The sequence below is a fragment of the Acomys minous genome, assembly GCF_964271855.1.
Source record: "Acomys minous genome assembly, chromosome: 10".
In the NCBI taxonomy this organism is placed as follows: domain Eukaryota; kingdom Metazoa; phylum Chordata; class Mammalia; order Rodentia; family Muridae; genus Acomys; species Acomys minous.
In genome coordinates this window covers 845,638-860,401 of record NC_140491.1, presented here as the reverse complement: position 1 = coordinate 860,401, position 14,764 = coordinate 845,638, and the positions used below count along the sequence as shown (strand labels likewise).

General features: G+C 39.9%; 1 protein-coding gene across 2 annotated transcripts in view; it reads left to right on the top strand.

The window, feature by feature from the left end:
- Positions 1 to 9,528, top strand: part of GABRB1 (gamma-aminobutyric acid type A receptor subunit beta1) — a 458,545-nt gene extending 449,017 nt beyond the window's left edge. For both annotated transcript variants that reach the window (XM_084798648.1, XM_084798647.1), the window contains exon 9: positions 6,697 to 9,528. In XM_084798648.1, the coding sequence (XP_084654774.1) occupies positions 6,697 to 7,041 (345 nt within the window). In that variant the 3' untranslated portion in view covers positions 7,042 to 9,528. The remainder of the gene's footprint in view (positions 1 to 6,696) is intronic.
- The last annotated feature ends 5,236 nt before the right edge of the window (positions 9,529 to 14,764 follow it).

Genomic DNA, 14,764 nt, shown 5'->3' with positions numbered 1-14,764 from the left:
CAGCAAGCTAAAATTTTCCAGACTCTTCTCCTTTAACTAATGATCAGGTTAGGTCTCCTAGATTTTTGACACTCTTTCATAGAGCTTCTGGAATCATGTTTCTTGTCCCTTCTATTGTACTGCCCCAGGTCTGGCCCACCTTTTCTTCCCTCGGCACATCTATACCTCTGAATGAGAAATAGGATTTATACTTAAGAATAAATATCAGCTGGGACCAGTGATGCAAGCCTGTAATCCCAGCACTGAGGGAGGCAGAAGATCTCTGTGAGTTTCAGGCCAACCAGATATACAAAACAAGTCCAGGACAGCCAAGGTAACACAGAGAAGCCCTGCCTTGAAAAAAAGTTAACCCAGAAGCAGAAAGAGTCAAATGGTATATACTCACTTATATCTGGACACTAGCCCAAGGGGCATGTCCCATGAAAGTCTTCACTTACCAGGAAAGTGAGACAGATGGGAGGACATCCTATTGGGACTCTCGGTGAGAGAAGCATGGGAAAATGAAGAAATAGAAGGATCCAGAGGGTCCTAGAAACCTACAAGAAGAACATTATGATGGGCAGATCTGGGCCCAGGGGTCCCGCTCAAACTATGGCAATAGCCAAGGACAATATGGGTAGTAAACTTCAAACCCCTACCCAGATCTAGCCAATGGACAGGACATTCTCCACAGTTGAGTGAAGAGTGGGGACTGACTTTCACATGAACTCTGGTGCCCCATATTTGACCACCTTCCCTGGATGGGGAGGCCTGGTGGCACTCAGAGGAAGGATAGCAGGCTACCAAGATGAGACTTGATACCCTATGAGCACATGCAGGGGTAGGAGGTCACCCTCAGTCACAGTCATAGGGGAGGGGAGTAAGGGGAAAATGGGAGGCAGGGAGGAATGGGAGGATACAAGGGATGGGATAACCATTGAGATGTAATATGAATAAATTAATAAAATATATTTTAAAAACCAAGAACATAAATAAATAAATAAATAAATAAATAAATAAATATCACTACTCCACTGTAATATGTTATAAGAGACAAATGAAAAACAAGAGGGAAAACATGACATAGATGTGCTTTCTTGAGCTAAAAAAAAATCTCTACAGGACCAAGCCAACATTAGACATTAAATACAACGCTGGATTCTTGGATCCTCTGAACAAGAATACCTTCTGAAAACAAGGAGGTGCTTGTCTGTCTGAGTTATGGTGTCATTTTTAGATATTTGCTCCCTTACAGTGCTCACGTCTCCATAACTCCACTCAATTATGGTTAGCTACCTGCTTCTACCCCTTTACTCTTCTTGGTCTTTGTAGCTACATGAATTTGTAAATTCCACTCTATGCGTTGGTGCTAATGTTTTGAGTATGGCAAGGATTCTTTTTGTTTTGTTTTTTGTTTTTTATTTATTTTTTTATTTGTTTTATTGTAAGGATTCTAATTTTGCACAGCATACATCCTGATACATTGTATCAGACACAATAGTAGGTACTCATATGTTTGGATAACGCTTTGAATTTACTATTATCAACAAAGATACCAAGTCTGCCCAGAAAGCTTAGAAGGCATTGTAAAATCTTCAGAAGGAAAGAAAAATGTTTTATGGATTTTTTTGTTTTGGGGGGTGTGTGTGTGTGTGTGTGTGTGTGTGTGTGTGTGTGTGTGTCAGTTTTAAGTTATTCATTTTCAATATCAGTGCTTTTTAATGGAAACAACTTGACCAAAAATCTGTCACAGAATTTTGAGACCCATAAGAGACATAAAGAAACAGAGATTTAAAGTAAGCTTTGAAGATAACAGATTTATTTAACATACAAATAAGAGAGAAATAATATTCAATAGAACAAACATCCTGTCTTTTAATGTTCACTTGCCTAATCTTTAGTGGTTCACTTAACCTTTGTGAGACTTAGTTTTACTATTTGCTGAACTAGGACGATATAATGTATTTCATGTTGCCCTACTGAAAAATAATATATAAATTATACAATATGATTTTAAAATATTAGTCATTAGCAAACAAAAACTAAAATCTCCATAAATAAACAAAAATGTACAGGGCCAGGGCATATTGGACATCCCACTTAGAATAGAACAAAACTCTTAATATAGGGAAACAATGGTAGATAAAAATGGAGGGCATGATGGCTCAAGCCTGTAAACCTGGCATTCAGGAGACAGAGACAAGAAGATCTCTGTGAGTTTGAGGCTAACCTGGTCTGCCAAGCAAATCCAGGGCAGCCAAAGCTCCACACAGAAGCTGTGTCTTGATAAAACATAACAAAATTTAAAATTTGGGGGGGGGTAAAAATAGCTATACACTAAATTCAGCCACCATCTCTCTTCATTGTCAAATACCAACTATATCATTAAATTCACTGCTGGATGTTGAAAAATCCAAGTAGAAAGACACAAAGTTTAAATCAGAGAAGTATGGGCTCTAGTCTCAGGTCTTAAACATACTGGCTAACTAAACATTAGTCAGCTTGTTAATAATTCTAAATTTCAACTTTATTATAAAATGAAGGTGACATAGTGTGGAACCCTTTTTAGGTAGGGTTGTAATCACATACAAATAACATACATGAAGTGTGCACCATTATTCTGGGCACCCAGTAGACTCTCTTCTACAGTCTACTGTGGGTACCACTATTGTGTGCTATTTCGTGACCTTGCTTTTTGTCTGCTTATCTATTTCTCCTCCGTGCTTTTCTCTGTCTTCTTCATCAGAGTCTTTTGCCTCCCTGCCTGTATCTGTACTTTTAACATGTCTTTACTGAGATTAATGGCACTTGGAAGAATATACTATAAGCTAAGCACAATAACTTTAAACATAGCTGCCTCATGTCTTTTGAAACACTTCAAATGTACATGCTAGTCAGCAATGTAGTTCCTCCCTGGTTCTACCTCCAGGTTCCTGCCTAAAGCGCCTGCCCTAACTCCCTTCATGATAAACCCTTCCCTCCCTGAAGTGGCTTTATCACAGCAACAAAAAGCAAACTAGCGCAGAAGTCAGTAGCAGGCAGTGGGGTGCTGCTGTAACAGGCCTACCCATGTTGGTTTTTTTAATGTTCTGACTGATTTTTTTTCTGAACTGTGGGTTTGAAAACCCTTTGAGTGTTCAGTTCAACCAGCTTAATGAGTTGTTCTGAAGCAGCGTGGAAGATAAAAGGTGTTGAAGGAAATGCAAAGATGGAGTCGGGGCTTGATGAGTTTCCGAGGCTAGTAAAGACTCTATCTGGGCTATCCTGTGGTATCTTGAGTTTAGAGTCTGTGCTTTCTTCTCAGCTGGGACTAAAGAAGCTGTGATTAACAAGAGAACAGAGCCACAGGAGTGAAACCTTTGTTTTGCTAGGACAATTGATGTGGCTAACTGGTGCTGAGAAATCAGCTGTGAATAAGGAAAGGCCAGACTGAGGTGAAATCCTCAAGGGAGTGTATCACCCAGAAGCTGTGGTTTTGGTAGTGTGCAAGAGTCCTCCCATGTTTGTCACTGGTGGCATGAGAGCTGCAGGACTGAGGGGGTCATGGAAAGAAGCTGAGGGTTAGCATTGTGAGAGGCCAGAGACACCACTACAAAAAAGCTAACCTCAATAGCAGTGGAAACCCAAGGATCAGAAGGGTTGTGGACCCTGAAGCAGAGTTAGAGGCCCTCAGGAGAGGCTGGGAGAGGCCTTAGAGAGTGCAGCCTCATCTTTCCAGCATGTTATAGGTGGCAGGACCCTGAGAAAGCCACCAAGGGCAGCAGTGAGTGTGCACTGAGCAGCCCTGAACCTAGAAGCCAGGCTGTGTGATGAGTAGAAGTGGAGCTACCTAACCCTTTACACGCCAGAGGAGTGTGAGGCCCGGATATAGGGCCTTGAGCAAATTATCCTGGTGGATTTGGGGGTTTGCTTTGGTTTTATTGTAACTATTCTGTGGCTCTTCCCTCTTGGAATAAGAAGTATTTAACTTGGTTTTTTTTAGTTTTGGGAAAGGGGTTTTGTTTGGCGGGGGTTGGTGGTGGTGGTGGAGGCAGTGGTGGCAGTGGCTGGTTTGTGTGAGATTTTCCTCATTTGTTTCTTTTTTAAAATATTTAATTATTTATTATTATGTATACAGTGTTCCTGCCTGCATGTACACCCACAGGCCAGAAAAGGGCACCACATCACATTACAGATGGTTGTGACCCACCATTTGGTTGCTGGGAATTGAACTCAGGACCTTGGGAAGAGCAGGTGGTGCTCTTAACCACTGAGCCCCGCCCCCCCATTTGTTTCTTAGCTTTAATTTTACAGGAACCCACAGTTGGATTTGTAACAAGTTTTAAAAGAGAACTTAGTCTTTTTAAATGTTTACATTCTTTTTTTAATATATTTTATTAATTGTTAAATGTTTAAATTCTTAAAGACTCTGAGACATTTAAAGTTTTATTATGCTTTATATTGTGGTGTTAACAAGAGGTCTTGGGAATATAGATGAAAGGGAAGGTTATTGGTTTAGTCGTGATCTGTTTGTCAAGTTGACAGGGCGTCACTTGTGCTGGTTAGTTTTCCATCAGCCTGACACAAGCTGAAGTCATCTGAAAAGAGGGGAGCTCAAATGAGAAGGTGCCTCATCAGAACAGACTATAGGCAAGTCTGCGGAAGCATTTTCCTGATTAATGACTGATGTGAGAGGATCTAGCCCATTGTGGGTGGTACCAGCCCTGGAAGGTAGTCCTGGATTGTATTTTTTTTAAAAAGAAAGAAAGAAAGAAAGAAAGAAAGAAAGAAAGAAAGAAAGAAAGAAAGAAAAGAAACAGCAAACTGAGAGAGCCATGAGGAGCAAGCCAGCGAGCAGTGTTCCTTCGTAGTTTGCTTCAGTTCCTGGCTCCAGTCCTGTCCTGCTTCCTTTCCTGTTCTGATTACCCTTCCTGATGGATGGTAACCTGGGTGTTACCATACCATTTCCTCCTCCACGTTGCCTTTGGTGATAGTGTTTTACTGCAGCAGCAGAAAGCAAATGAGTACAAAATGTGTGTGTTGGTTAGGGTTAGTGTCAATTTTACACAACCTAGAGTTACCAAGGAGAAAGGAACAATTGCCCACTTCAGACTGGGCTGTATTAGTGTCTTTGAGGGGACTGTCCTGACTGACAGTTCCTGTGAGATGTCCTGGCCCACTATGGGTAGCATTATGCCTAGGAAGGTGGGACTTGGCTGTATAAGAAAACTAATTGGAGCCAGGCATGGTGGCGCATGCCTGTAATCCCAGCACTCGGGAGGCAGAGGCAGGTGGAGGCCAGCTTGGTCTACAAAGTGAGTCCAGGACAGCCAAGGCTACACAGAGAAACCCTGTCTCGAAAAACCAAAAAAAAAAAAAAGAAAAAAGAAAAAAAGAAAACTAATTGGCTAAGGCAGACAGATAGCAAGCAGAATTCCTCTATGGTTCTCGTTTCCAAGTTTCTACTTGAGTTCCTGCCTTGACTTCCCACAATGGCAGATCACAATCCAGGAGTGTAAGCTAAATAAACCCCTTCCTTCTCAAGTTGATTTTGGTCAAAATGTTTTATAGCAATGTCTTAGATAGAATTTCTATTGCTGCAACAAAACAACATGACCAAAACAAAAGTTGGAGAGGAAAGGGTTTATTCAGCTTACACTTCCACATTGTTGCCCATCACCAAGGGAATTCAGTACAGGAACTCAAGCAAGACAGGAACCTGGAGTCAGGAGCTGACGCACAAGCTGTAGAGGAGAGCTGCTTACTGGCTTATCCTCTGTGGCTTACTCAACCTGCTTTCTTATAGAACCCAGGACCTCCAGACCAGGGATGGCACCACCCACAGTGAGCTGGGCCCTCCTAATCAATCACTAATTTAGAAAATGCCTTACAACTATATCTTAGGGAAGCATTTTCTCAATTGAGATTCTCACCTTTCAGATAACTGATTTGTGTGTCAAGCTGACATAAAACTAGCCAGCACAAACAGCAACAGAAATCAAACTAGAACAAGATAAGTAGACAGATGATGAAAAATAGATGGAAGATAAGTCATAGGTGATGGAGATAGATAGATAGATAGATAGATAGATAGATAGACAGATAGGTTGTGCTGATGGATGGATGATGGATAGGTGTTACATAGGTAATATAAGTAAACCTGATAGAAAGATAAGAAATAAATAATAGATCTAGATAATTTTATAGATAAATAATAGAAGTAGATAGATGTCAGTAGTTAATAGAGATAGGTAAACAGATAATAGGTAGATAGAAGATAAAAAGTAAATGACTGATAGATCACTGATAAGTAGATGGCAGATGGATAATTGATATTAATTGATGACTGATATGGAAAGATGACAGGAGAGAGACAAATGATAGCTAAGAAATAGATGACTAACAGATGCAGACTAATAGTTGATGGGTAGATATATAGAAGGTAAATAGATAATAATTTCTCAAAGTAGATAATTGATTGATAGCTGATTGAGATAAATAGATAACAGAGATAGAGGAAGATATAAGGTTGATAGGTATGGTGAATGACCGGTGCATTATTGATAGGTTAGATAGACAAATCAACTGTAGATAATCTTCGCTGTCAATGGGCACATGGACTACTGAAAGGAATCAGTGTACACGAAACGGAAAGGATCAACACGTCCCTCTGTGACAATCACGGAATAACAGTGAATTTCCTTGGTGAGTGTTTGGACATGTCGTCTCTGCCCTCAGGTTGATGCCCATGGCAATATTCTCCTCAGCACCCTGGAAATCAGGAATGAGACCAGCGGCTCCGAGGTGCTCACAGGTGTGAGTGACCCCAAGGCCACCATGTACTCGTACGACAGTGCCAGCATCCAGTATCGCAAGCCACTGAGCAGCCGTGAGGGCTTCGGGCGCGGGCTGGACAGGCACGGGGTGCCAGGCAAGGGGCGCATCCGCAGGCGCGCTTCGCAGCTCAAAGTGAAGATCCCTGACTTGACTGACGTGAACTCCATAGACAAGTGGTCCCGAATGTTTTTCCCCATCACCTTTTCTCTTTTTAATGTCGTTTACTGGCTTTACTATGTACACTAAGGTCAGTCTCATGGTTCAGTTTAGACTACCTTCCTCCTTGCTTATTTTTTAACCTCACAGGTTCCCAACAGCGATAACCGCTGTGGTTTTTTGAAGTAAGAGATTCATCCTTACAATTGGTTTTTGATCTTGTGTGTCAGTTTTTTATTATCCCATCATGTTTACTTCAACAACAACAAAAGGTATATTTTCCTGTCTACTGTGGTCCAAGTTACCAGCTCTGTAAGAGTTCCATCAATTGCTTTGTTTACAAACACAAAGAGAGAGATAGAGGTTGTTTGCAGTCTTTCCCAGTTGCTCTGGGTTTTACTGAATTATTTGAAAACGAAAATGTACAGTGGATCTTGCTGACTACCTGCACTGTGTTCTGGGTAAACTGTAACCATCTCATGCTGCCAAAAATTAAAAAAAAAAATAGCAAAGAAAAAAAAACATAACTTCAGCATCTCAGAAGAACAAAGCCATTTACAAGTTGCAGATTCCAGGAAGGAGAGGGTATGACACGCACAGTTCCTGTCCACTCTGGAGCTTTCCTGAGTCCCTTCTAGAAAGGCTTGGCAACTCTGTGGAAGAGGGACATCAAAGCTAGTGCTGATCACTTTCCCCCCCAAACTCACCCTACTACATCCATCTGACAATGACCATAAATGGATATTCCTAAAAATGCTCCTTTCTCAGACTGCCCAGCTGTTCAAAGTCCGCAACAGAATCCAGCTTGACCTAACTGTTAGTCACTGAGAACATTTTTCTTTACTTCCCAAAGAATTTGGGGAATAATGAATATTTTTCTTCCTGGCAGTAACAGAAAGCAGCCTTGATGCCCTAAAACCATGTGATCATATGTCCACAGCCTTGGTTCCAGAGAGAGAGACAGGGTGAGAGAAAGGATATGTGGAATGAAGCTAGTGAGGGCTTTGAAGGAGACAGAGACCAATTTTTTTCCTTGAGAAAGAATGCTATTTCCCTCAGGAGAGCAAGACTTAACACTCTGTGTAAAGGGAGCGTGGAAGGTTACCTACACTGACAAATCTTAAGTCAATTTGTACATATTTCTTAGCTTTCCAGAGTGCAGCGTGTAATGGCGACCAGCTCATCACACAGGACTCTTCTGGCGCCTTCTGATTCTGCTTTCTGAGCTCAGCATTTCAAACCACAAAATGAGTGGCCCAGGAAACGCTCACCCTCCATGTCACTGTCTTCCTCCAAAGCCAGACTTCCAATTTAAGAAAATCTTTAAAGTAGCAAAATCACAGAAAGAAAAGAAAGTCAAAATGGCAAAACACTGAGCCTTGAGCCATGCACAGAAGCCCCTGAAGTGTGGACCTGTTGTCTGCACTCCTTAATCACTGTCATTCCTGCACTGCCTCATCTCTGCTCATGGATTATTCTTGGCCGTGGTTCTCATGACTTTGAATAAAAAACATGCTCAACAAGCTACTGTTGAGTTCTTCCCATTTTGTGTCATTAAAACTTCATTTTCTTTCAACCTGAGTCTGTAAAATTCTATGTTTATTTGCAAGGTTGAGTGGGACCACAAATTGACCAACCACGGATGAAGCCATGTTGGCACACAATTCATGCATGTATGAGGAGCTGAAGGAATAATCAGGATGGCTCTCCTCTGAGAAGAGAACTGATACAGAGTAGTATGAGCTGCTAACCACTATGGTCACAAGTGGAAAGGGAAAGCTAGAATTCCTCTTAATGAGCCCAAGGGGAGAATGTGAAAAATAGTCATTTAGAAAGCAAGAAGAAAAGAGAAATCTTAAATAAGTGAGGGTGGGTGGATATAATAGCACACATTAGTAAAAATATTACAATCCCACTACATCCAAAATACAAAAACAAAAAAACTGATTATAGCAAGTTCATGAGGACTTTTTTTTTTTAAAGACAGGATTTCTCTGTGTAGCCCTGGCTGCCCCGGAACTCACTCTGTAGACCAAGCTGGCCTCGAACTCACAAAGATCTGCCTCCTTCTGGAATGAAAGTCATGCACCACTACCGCCCGGCTGCATGCTAGGATTTTTTAAGACAGTTTTTCAGTTAGGTTTTCAGGTCTGGGAATATGCTTCTCTGGCTGAACTATTATCAGCCTGTGACCATAGTTTCATCCGGATAAAAAGCTCTGCTCAGTTTCCAGTAGGCTGAAATGCTCTGCCATGGATAATGCCTGAACAGAGTAGAATGTGGTCCTGTCTGTAATGGGGGGTTCCTAACACTCAGGAACCACTAAGCACTCATTTATTTTAAACATAGGAAGGGAAATTAGGAGTCTGATGCTGAACAGAAATTAATCATTCTGATGTCAAAGCTCTTTCAATGGCTTTTAAGAAAGAAATACTAAATCAGAAAGTGTCCACTTAGATCTTCTCATAAAAGATTGTGATAATTTCTTTTCAGTACTATATTTTTCTTTTTAAAATCTGAAATAGTATTGTTATAGTTTTATATATAAAACATCCTTTGCATAAAAAAAAAGAAAAACCATTTTGAACTCTTGAATTGTAACCCTTTAAAATGTAAAATGACTAGGCCTGAGTTGCCCACTGGGCATGAAATGGTCTGGGGATCACAGCCACCATTATGCAAATATGACTGGTTTAGATCTCAGAGACAATGGAAGCCTGCAGCATTGAAAATCTGCACTGCTCCTGGGTCATGATCTTTGTCCTAACTTCTAAACACTTCCCAAACAAACCCATTTCTCATCGCTCCCTTACCCAGACAAACTGTGACAGGGAAGCACCTTCCTTCTCTGTTTTTCCCCCCTCTTCTTGCCCAAAATATTGTAAATAAAACATAAAAGTCATGAAACACTCTTAATGCCCTACACTGGCACCCATTCTTGAAATATTCAGATTACATTATACAAAGGTTATTATTTAACAATTATTGAGTGGATTTCCTTTTGCCCTGGAAATAACCATAATCCCCTGCATCAAGGAACAGAAGAAGATGAAAACTGCAGACTCCCTCTCCTATGAATTCATTTACATCCAGGGAACCCCGTGTTTCCACAGTTCAACTGTGGGACAGATTGTGTTGAAGACTTAGCCTGCTGTGGGCACAGTAGCTATTGCACCTTTCACTTGACAACCGTGACTGCACACGCATCCTGTCTTTTTATGTTTTACCTTGGCTTAAAATATCAAATGTTCCTTACACTTAGCAGTTCTGTGAGGCAAAGACCCAGGTAAAGGCTTACTTCAGTTTGAGTGATCCAAGATTAATATCTCCTCTGTTGTCAAACAGAAACAGCAGCTAACTGGCAAGTCTGCTGAGTGAAAATCTGTTTGTGTACACGCCACCTTTATTGTACACTAAAGTCAATGGTGGATTTTTAAAACAAGAAAACTGTGGTGCAGAGAAAAGGAGTGATGGCTTCAGGGTCCTGAAGGATAGGCTTTCCTTTAAGAACAAGTCATAAGGGGCTGGAGAGATGGCTCAGTGGTTAAGAGTGCCGCCTGCTCTTCCAAAGTTCCTGAGTTCAATTCCCAGCAACCACATGGTGGCTCATAACCATCTATAATGTGATATGGCGCCCTCTTCTGGCTTGCAGGAGTACATGCAAGCAGAGCACATATACATAATAATAAATAAATAAATAAATAAATAAAAGAACAAGTCATAAAAAGTTCACAAAATCCATCTTCCTAAGACCAATGACATTTTATGAATATTTATTTAGAGAAAGTTTGGTTACCATCTGTCACGTTAAAGAGAAAAGATACAGGATAATCTTTCTAGAAGAAAGCAGTCTCCAAGATTTCTTGTGTCTGAAATTTTAGGGCAGTATCATGTCAAAAGGTGACATGGCACCATTTATTTCTTAAAGTCTATCTTAAAGTTTCTTAAAAGTGTATCTTAGGAAAGGATGAAAGGAATGTGCAAGCATTTGCTCAAGATGGTCCAATCAGCAGTTTCTGGGGTGAGCAAAAGAGAAATTTTTCCATTTATCTGAAAGAAATTGCAAAGGTACATTTGTTAATGGAATGTAGATTACTGTGTAAACTTCCTTGTAAATTCTGTATATAGTTCACTGAACTGTTCCCTGTGGTGTGGTGAACCTCAGCTTTGGATGGATGTTTGAGGAAAAAATTAAGCACTGTAAATAATGTAAGCTTATAAAGCATTTGCTTTTATTCATAACGTGAAATGATTAGTGATTTGGACCAAAACCAGAATCTCTCCAGCTCTTGCTCTCTCATGCATACAGTTGTGTGACTCTGCTGTAAGCCATAGCCAGGTGTCTGTGGTCACTGCCTCATGCCTTTACCCACTGAAAGGGACAGCAGCTGCCTAGAAGGCTGCCAACCTGTGGGGCCAAAGAACAGAGCACCAGCAGAAACCAGAAACCAGACATCAAGGAGCAATCTTCTCCTTGCACAGTCATGAAAAGTAGATAAGTTGTTTTCGGTCACTGTGGCTATTTGGATCATCAAGTACTGAAGTACCGAGGTTGCTTAAGGGGTCATGGATGGAAGGGATGCTCAAAATCCACAGGTAACCCAAAGCTTTATTTGCACCAACAGCCTCAGCTTCTAACTTCTCTTCCACTGTGTTTCTCAGAATGTCTAATAAGACTACAAATGAATAGAGTGGATGGGTTTGATCAGGGTAAAAGGATAGGCAGGGTACAGGTCAAGACAGAAAAATGTCCTTAATAGCACTAGGTGGCAAATGCATACCTGAAGACACAAAGGTATCCTATGTCCTTATTCTTAAAGGTAAAGAAAAACTTCAGTGTGAATGGATTGAGAAGGCAAACAACGGTATTTAACTTGGGGAAGGATGTGTGTGGTGTAAGCTACTTGAGTTTGAAGAACCTGGTAATTAAATGTTTCCAGATATTATTATTTCTTCCAAGTTTTCAGAGTTCTTTCGAATATGGACCATATGCCACAGAATGTGATTCACGCCAACTGGCAATCCCAGAAAGGGTGACAGCACCAACGGATATTCAGAATACCCAAGCAATTTAAGGCAGAGGTTGGTTTCTTAGTGTTAGAGGGAAAGGTGGCCTCCTTGAAGGTAAGATTCCTTGTGTCATTTAATATTTTAGGAGCGTACACACAAGGAATCATTACTTTGGGACATTTTAATTCCAAGATGTGACCCACCACTGACTGGACACACAAAACAAGCCTTGTCGGAACAAATCCCTTCTGCCAATTTCCAGGTTAGAACACATTGTGATTTTACCTTAGCTTTTCTTCAGATAACATATCAGCTAGAATGATTGAAAATGTAATTGTATGGAGCTGTAGCAAGCATTTGATAGAAGTTCTTTTTAATAAAAGAATTACAAAACAGAAAATATTAAGTTCCTAAAAGGGTAAGAATGAGTGTTCCTTGTTTGTTTTGACAACTCCCATGACAGAAAGTTCCCATCAAAATTGAAGCCATCTAGCAGAATTTTCTTCTTGTTTCCCTTTGACCTGTTCAGATGTCTTTGGCATATTTAGGGTCTCACATCAAGGGACTCAGAACTATTTTGACTGGCTCCCATAACTCTTGTGTATTGTGAATTTATTGAACAAACAAAAAAGTTCCAATGGGAATTCAAGTTGGGGAAACTTACACTCCTGAACCAGTTACAAAGCAACTGCATTCTCCAGAACAAGCTACCTGCACATTCTGCCCAGTGGACAACCAAACAAGTCAGCACACAGAAGAGAGGCCAAAGAATCTTGCTCATTTGCCTTAGGGATTCAGGGTCACAGATTCATCTATTAAAACAGTCTCATTCCAAGCCAAAGGATGCAAGAGCAAGACCACGACCTGGCTCTTGCTGCTTTTCTTTGAGGAGAAAGAGGAAAAAGAAGGCACCCCAAATATATTTTATATGTTCAAATAACTAAAATATTATATGTGAATTTTGCAATTTTGGTTTTTATAAAATATATAAACCATTGTCTTATTATTTTCCAACTATATACCTAGTGAAATCAATTCCTCTATTTATGGTTCATTTTATTTCTGAAGCTCATATGTTATTATGATCTTATTTAGGCAGAAGCTTCAATCTTTGGGCTTATATTATATTTCTTCATTTAACTCATGAACAATGAATTATAATAGATCTCCCCAATTGTTACTCATAATGCCTTTAAAAGGTCTTCAGAGGCAAACCTTTTAATATTAGCAGTCTCTGAACACTCTTGAATTATTTTATTTCTGTTCTCTTTGTAAAGAGTGCACACATTTACAAAAGTCTTCTTTCTCCCAATTTATTTCAAAACACAGTAGAATGAAAATAATGAACTTGACTTATTGATGATTACAGTATCTATACCAGAATTTAAAGTGAGCATCATTTCAAAAATACCACTGTAGCAAGGTGATATTTTTGCATTGTTTGCATTGTTTATGCATACCCTCCATTAGTCTTAACTATATGGTATTTAAATTTTTACTATTATTCTTCCCAGGATGCCTTATCACTCAAGTAGCACATCTGTGGTGACAGATAACCTTTTAGGAATTTGACATAATTCATCATTTCTGTACCCTTATCCTAGACTGATACTTCATGTCTATCACCTCATCGACTCCCCCTTCAACCTTCTAGCAGATTCTACAGTTAGCAATTGCACGAACTATTATGCACTGTTTAAATTATCACCAGAGAATTGTGTAAGATGCATTTCCTCCATAAAGTATCTCTAAATAACAGAGCTCGCTAAACATACAACAAACAATATGCACTATAATACTGGAGGTTAACAGTACGTAGTGAAGAGATAGGGAGATAATGTTGAAACGCACACTGGAATCAGGATGTGGGTATGTACGCCTCCAAGACCCAGGGCTTTGACTCTTGCTATGCCAGTCAATGACTTCAAGTTCTCCTTCAGAACCAAGTTTCAAAGATTATTTTAGAGATGATCACTTACATAGGAATTTAACCAAATGATGCTGGTGTACCATGGCCTCACAAATCTAATAATATTCTTTATCACATGCCTTTGAGAGCTGTCTACTTGCTATCAAGTGAATTGAGAACTAATATTTCTTCCAAACTTCATGAAATACAAAGTTAAGTAGGCAAGTAGTAAAATTATTTTATTACTTTTATCATATTCTATACTGCAATCCTCCATTTTAGAAAAGTATCCTTAAGGGACTCTCAGATACATTCATCCATGTGATCTGGTCTCCATTTTTTTTTTATCTTTGGAATTGTAGATGCTCTTAGACCATCCTCCATAAATCAGTCAAGAAAAAGCCATAAAACCCTCCCTTGTGGATGGAAGATAGAGAAACCAACTTCCAGGCAGCATCTGAACCCAACTGCATTCCAGAACCTCCAGTTTTAAACTTCACTTCTTTCTATGTCCCTAAAATGAACTGAGCAAGTATGTTTGAACTTTCAAGTCAGATACAACTTCCCATCTAGATGAGACCCTCAGTCTTTAGAATCTGTTACCCATCATTCTTGCCCTGTCCCCTTGTTTCCTACTATAACGCTTAGCAATCAAACTGGTCTCATATTTTAGATACAGTCATAACAAAAACATGAAAATGTATTGAATTGTAATTAGCCTTGCGGTTATTCTCCAGCCAATGCACCTTCCCCATCCCAGTCTTTGAACATGACCACCAAAGTGATTTCTGCAAGTATTCTTAACTTTTATTGAATATATATGCTTCTGCTGGGAGTCTCATAACTGTTGAAAGTTGTTAGGATAGTCTTTTCCCACCTGAGTTTCCCATACAT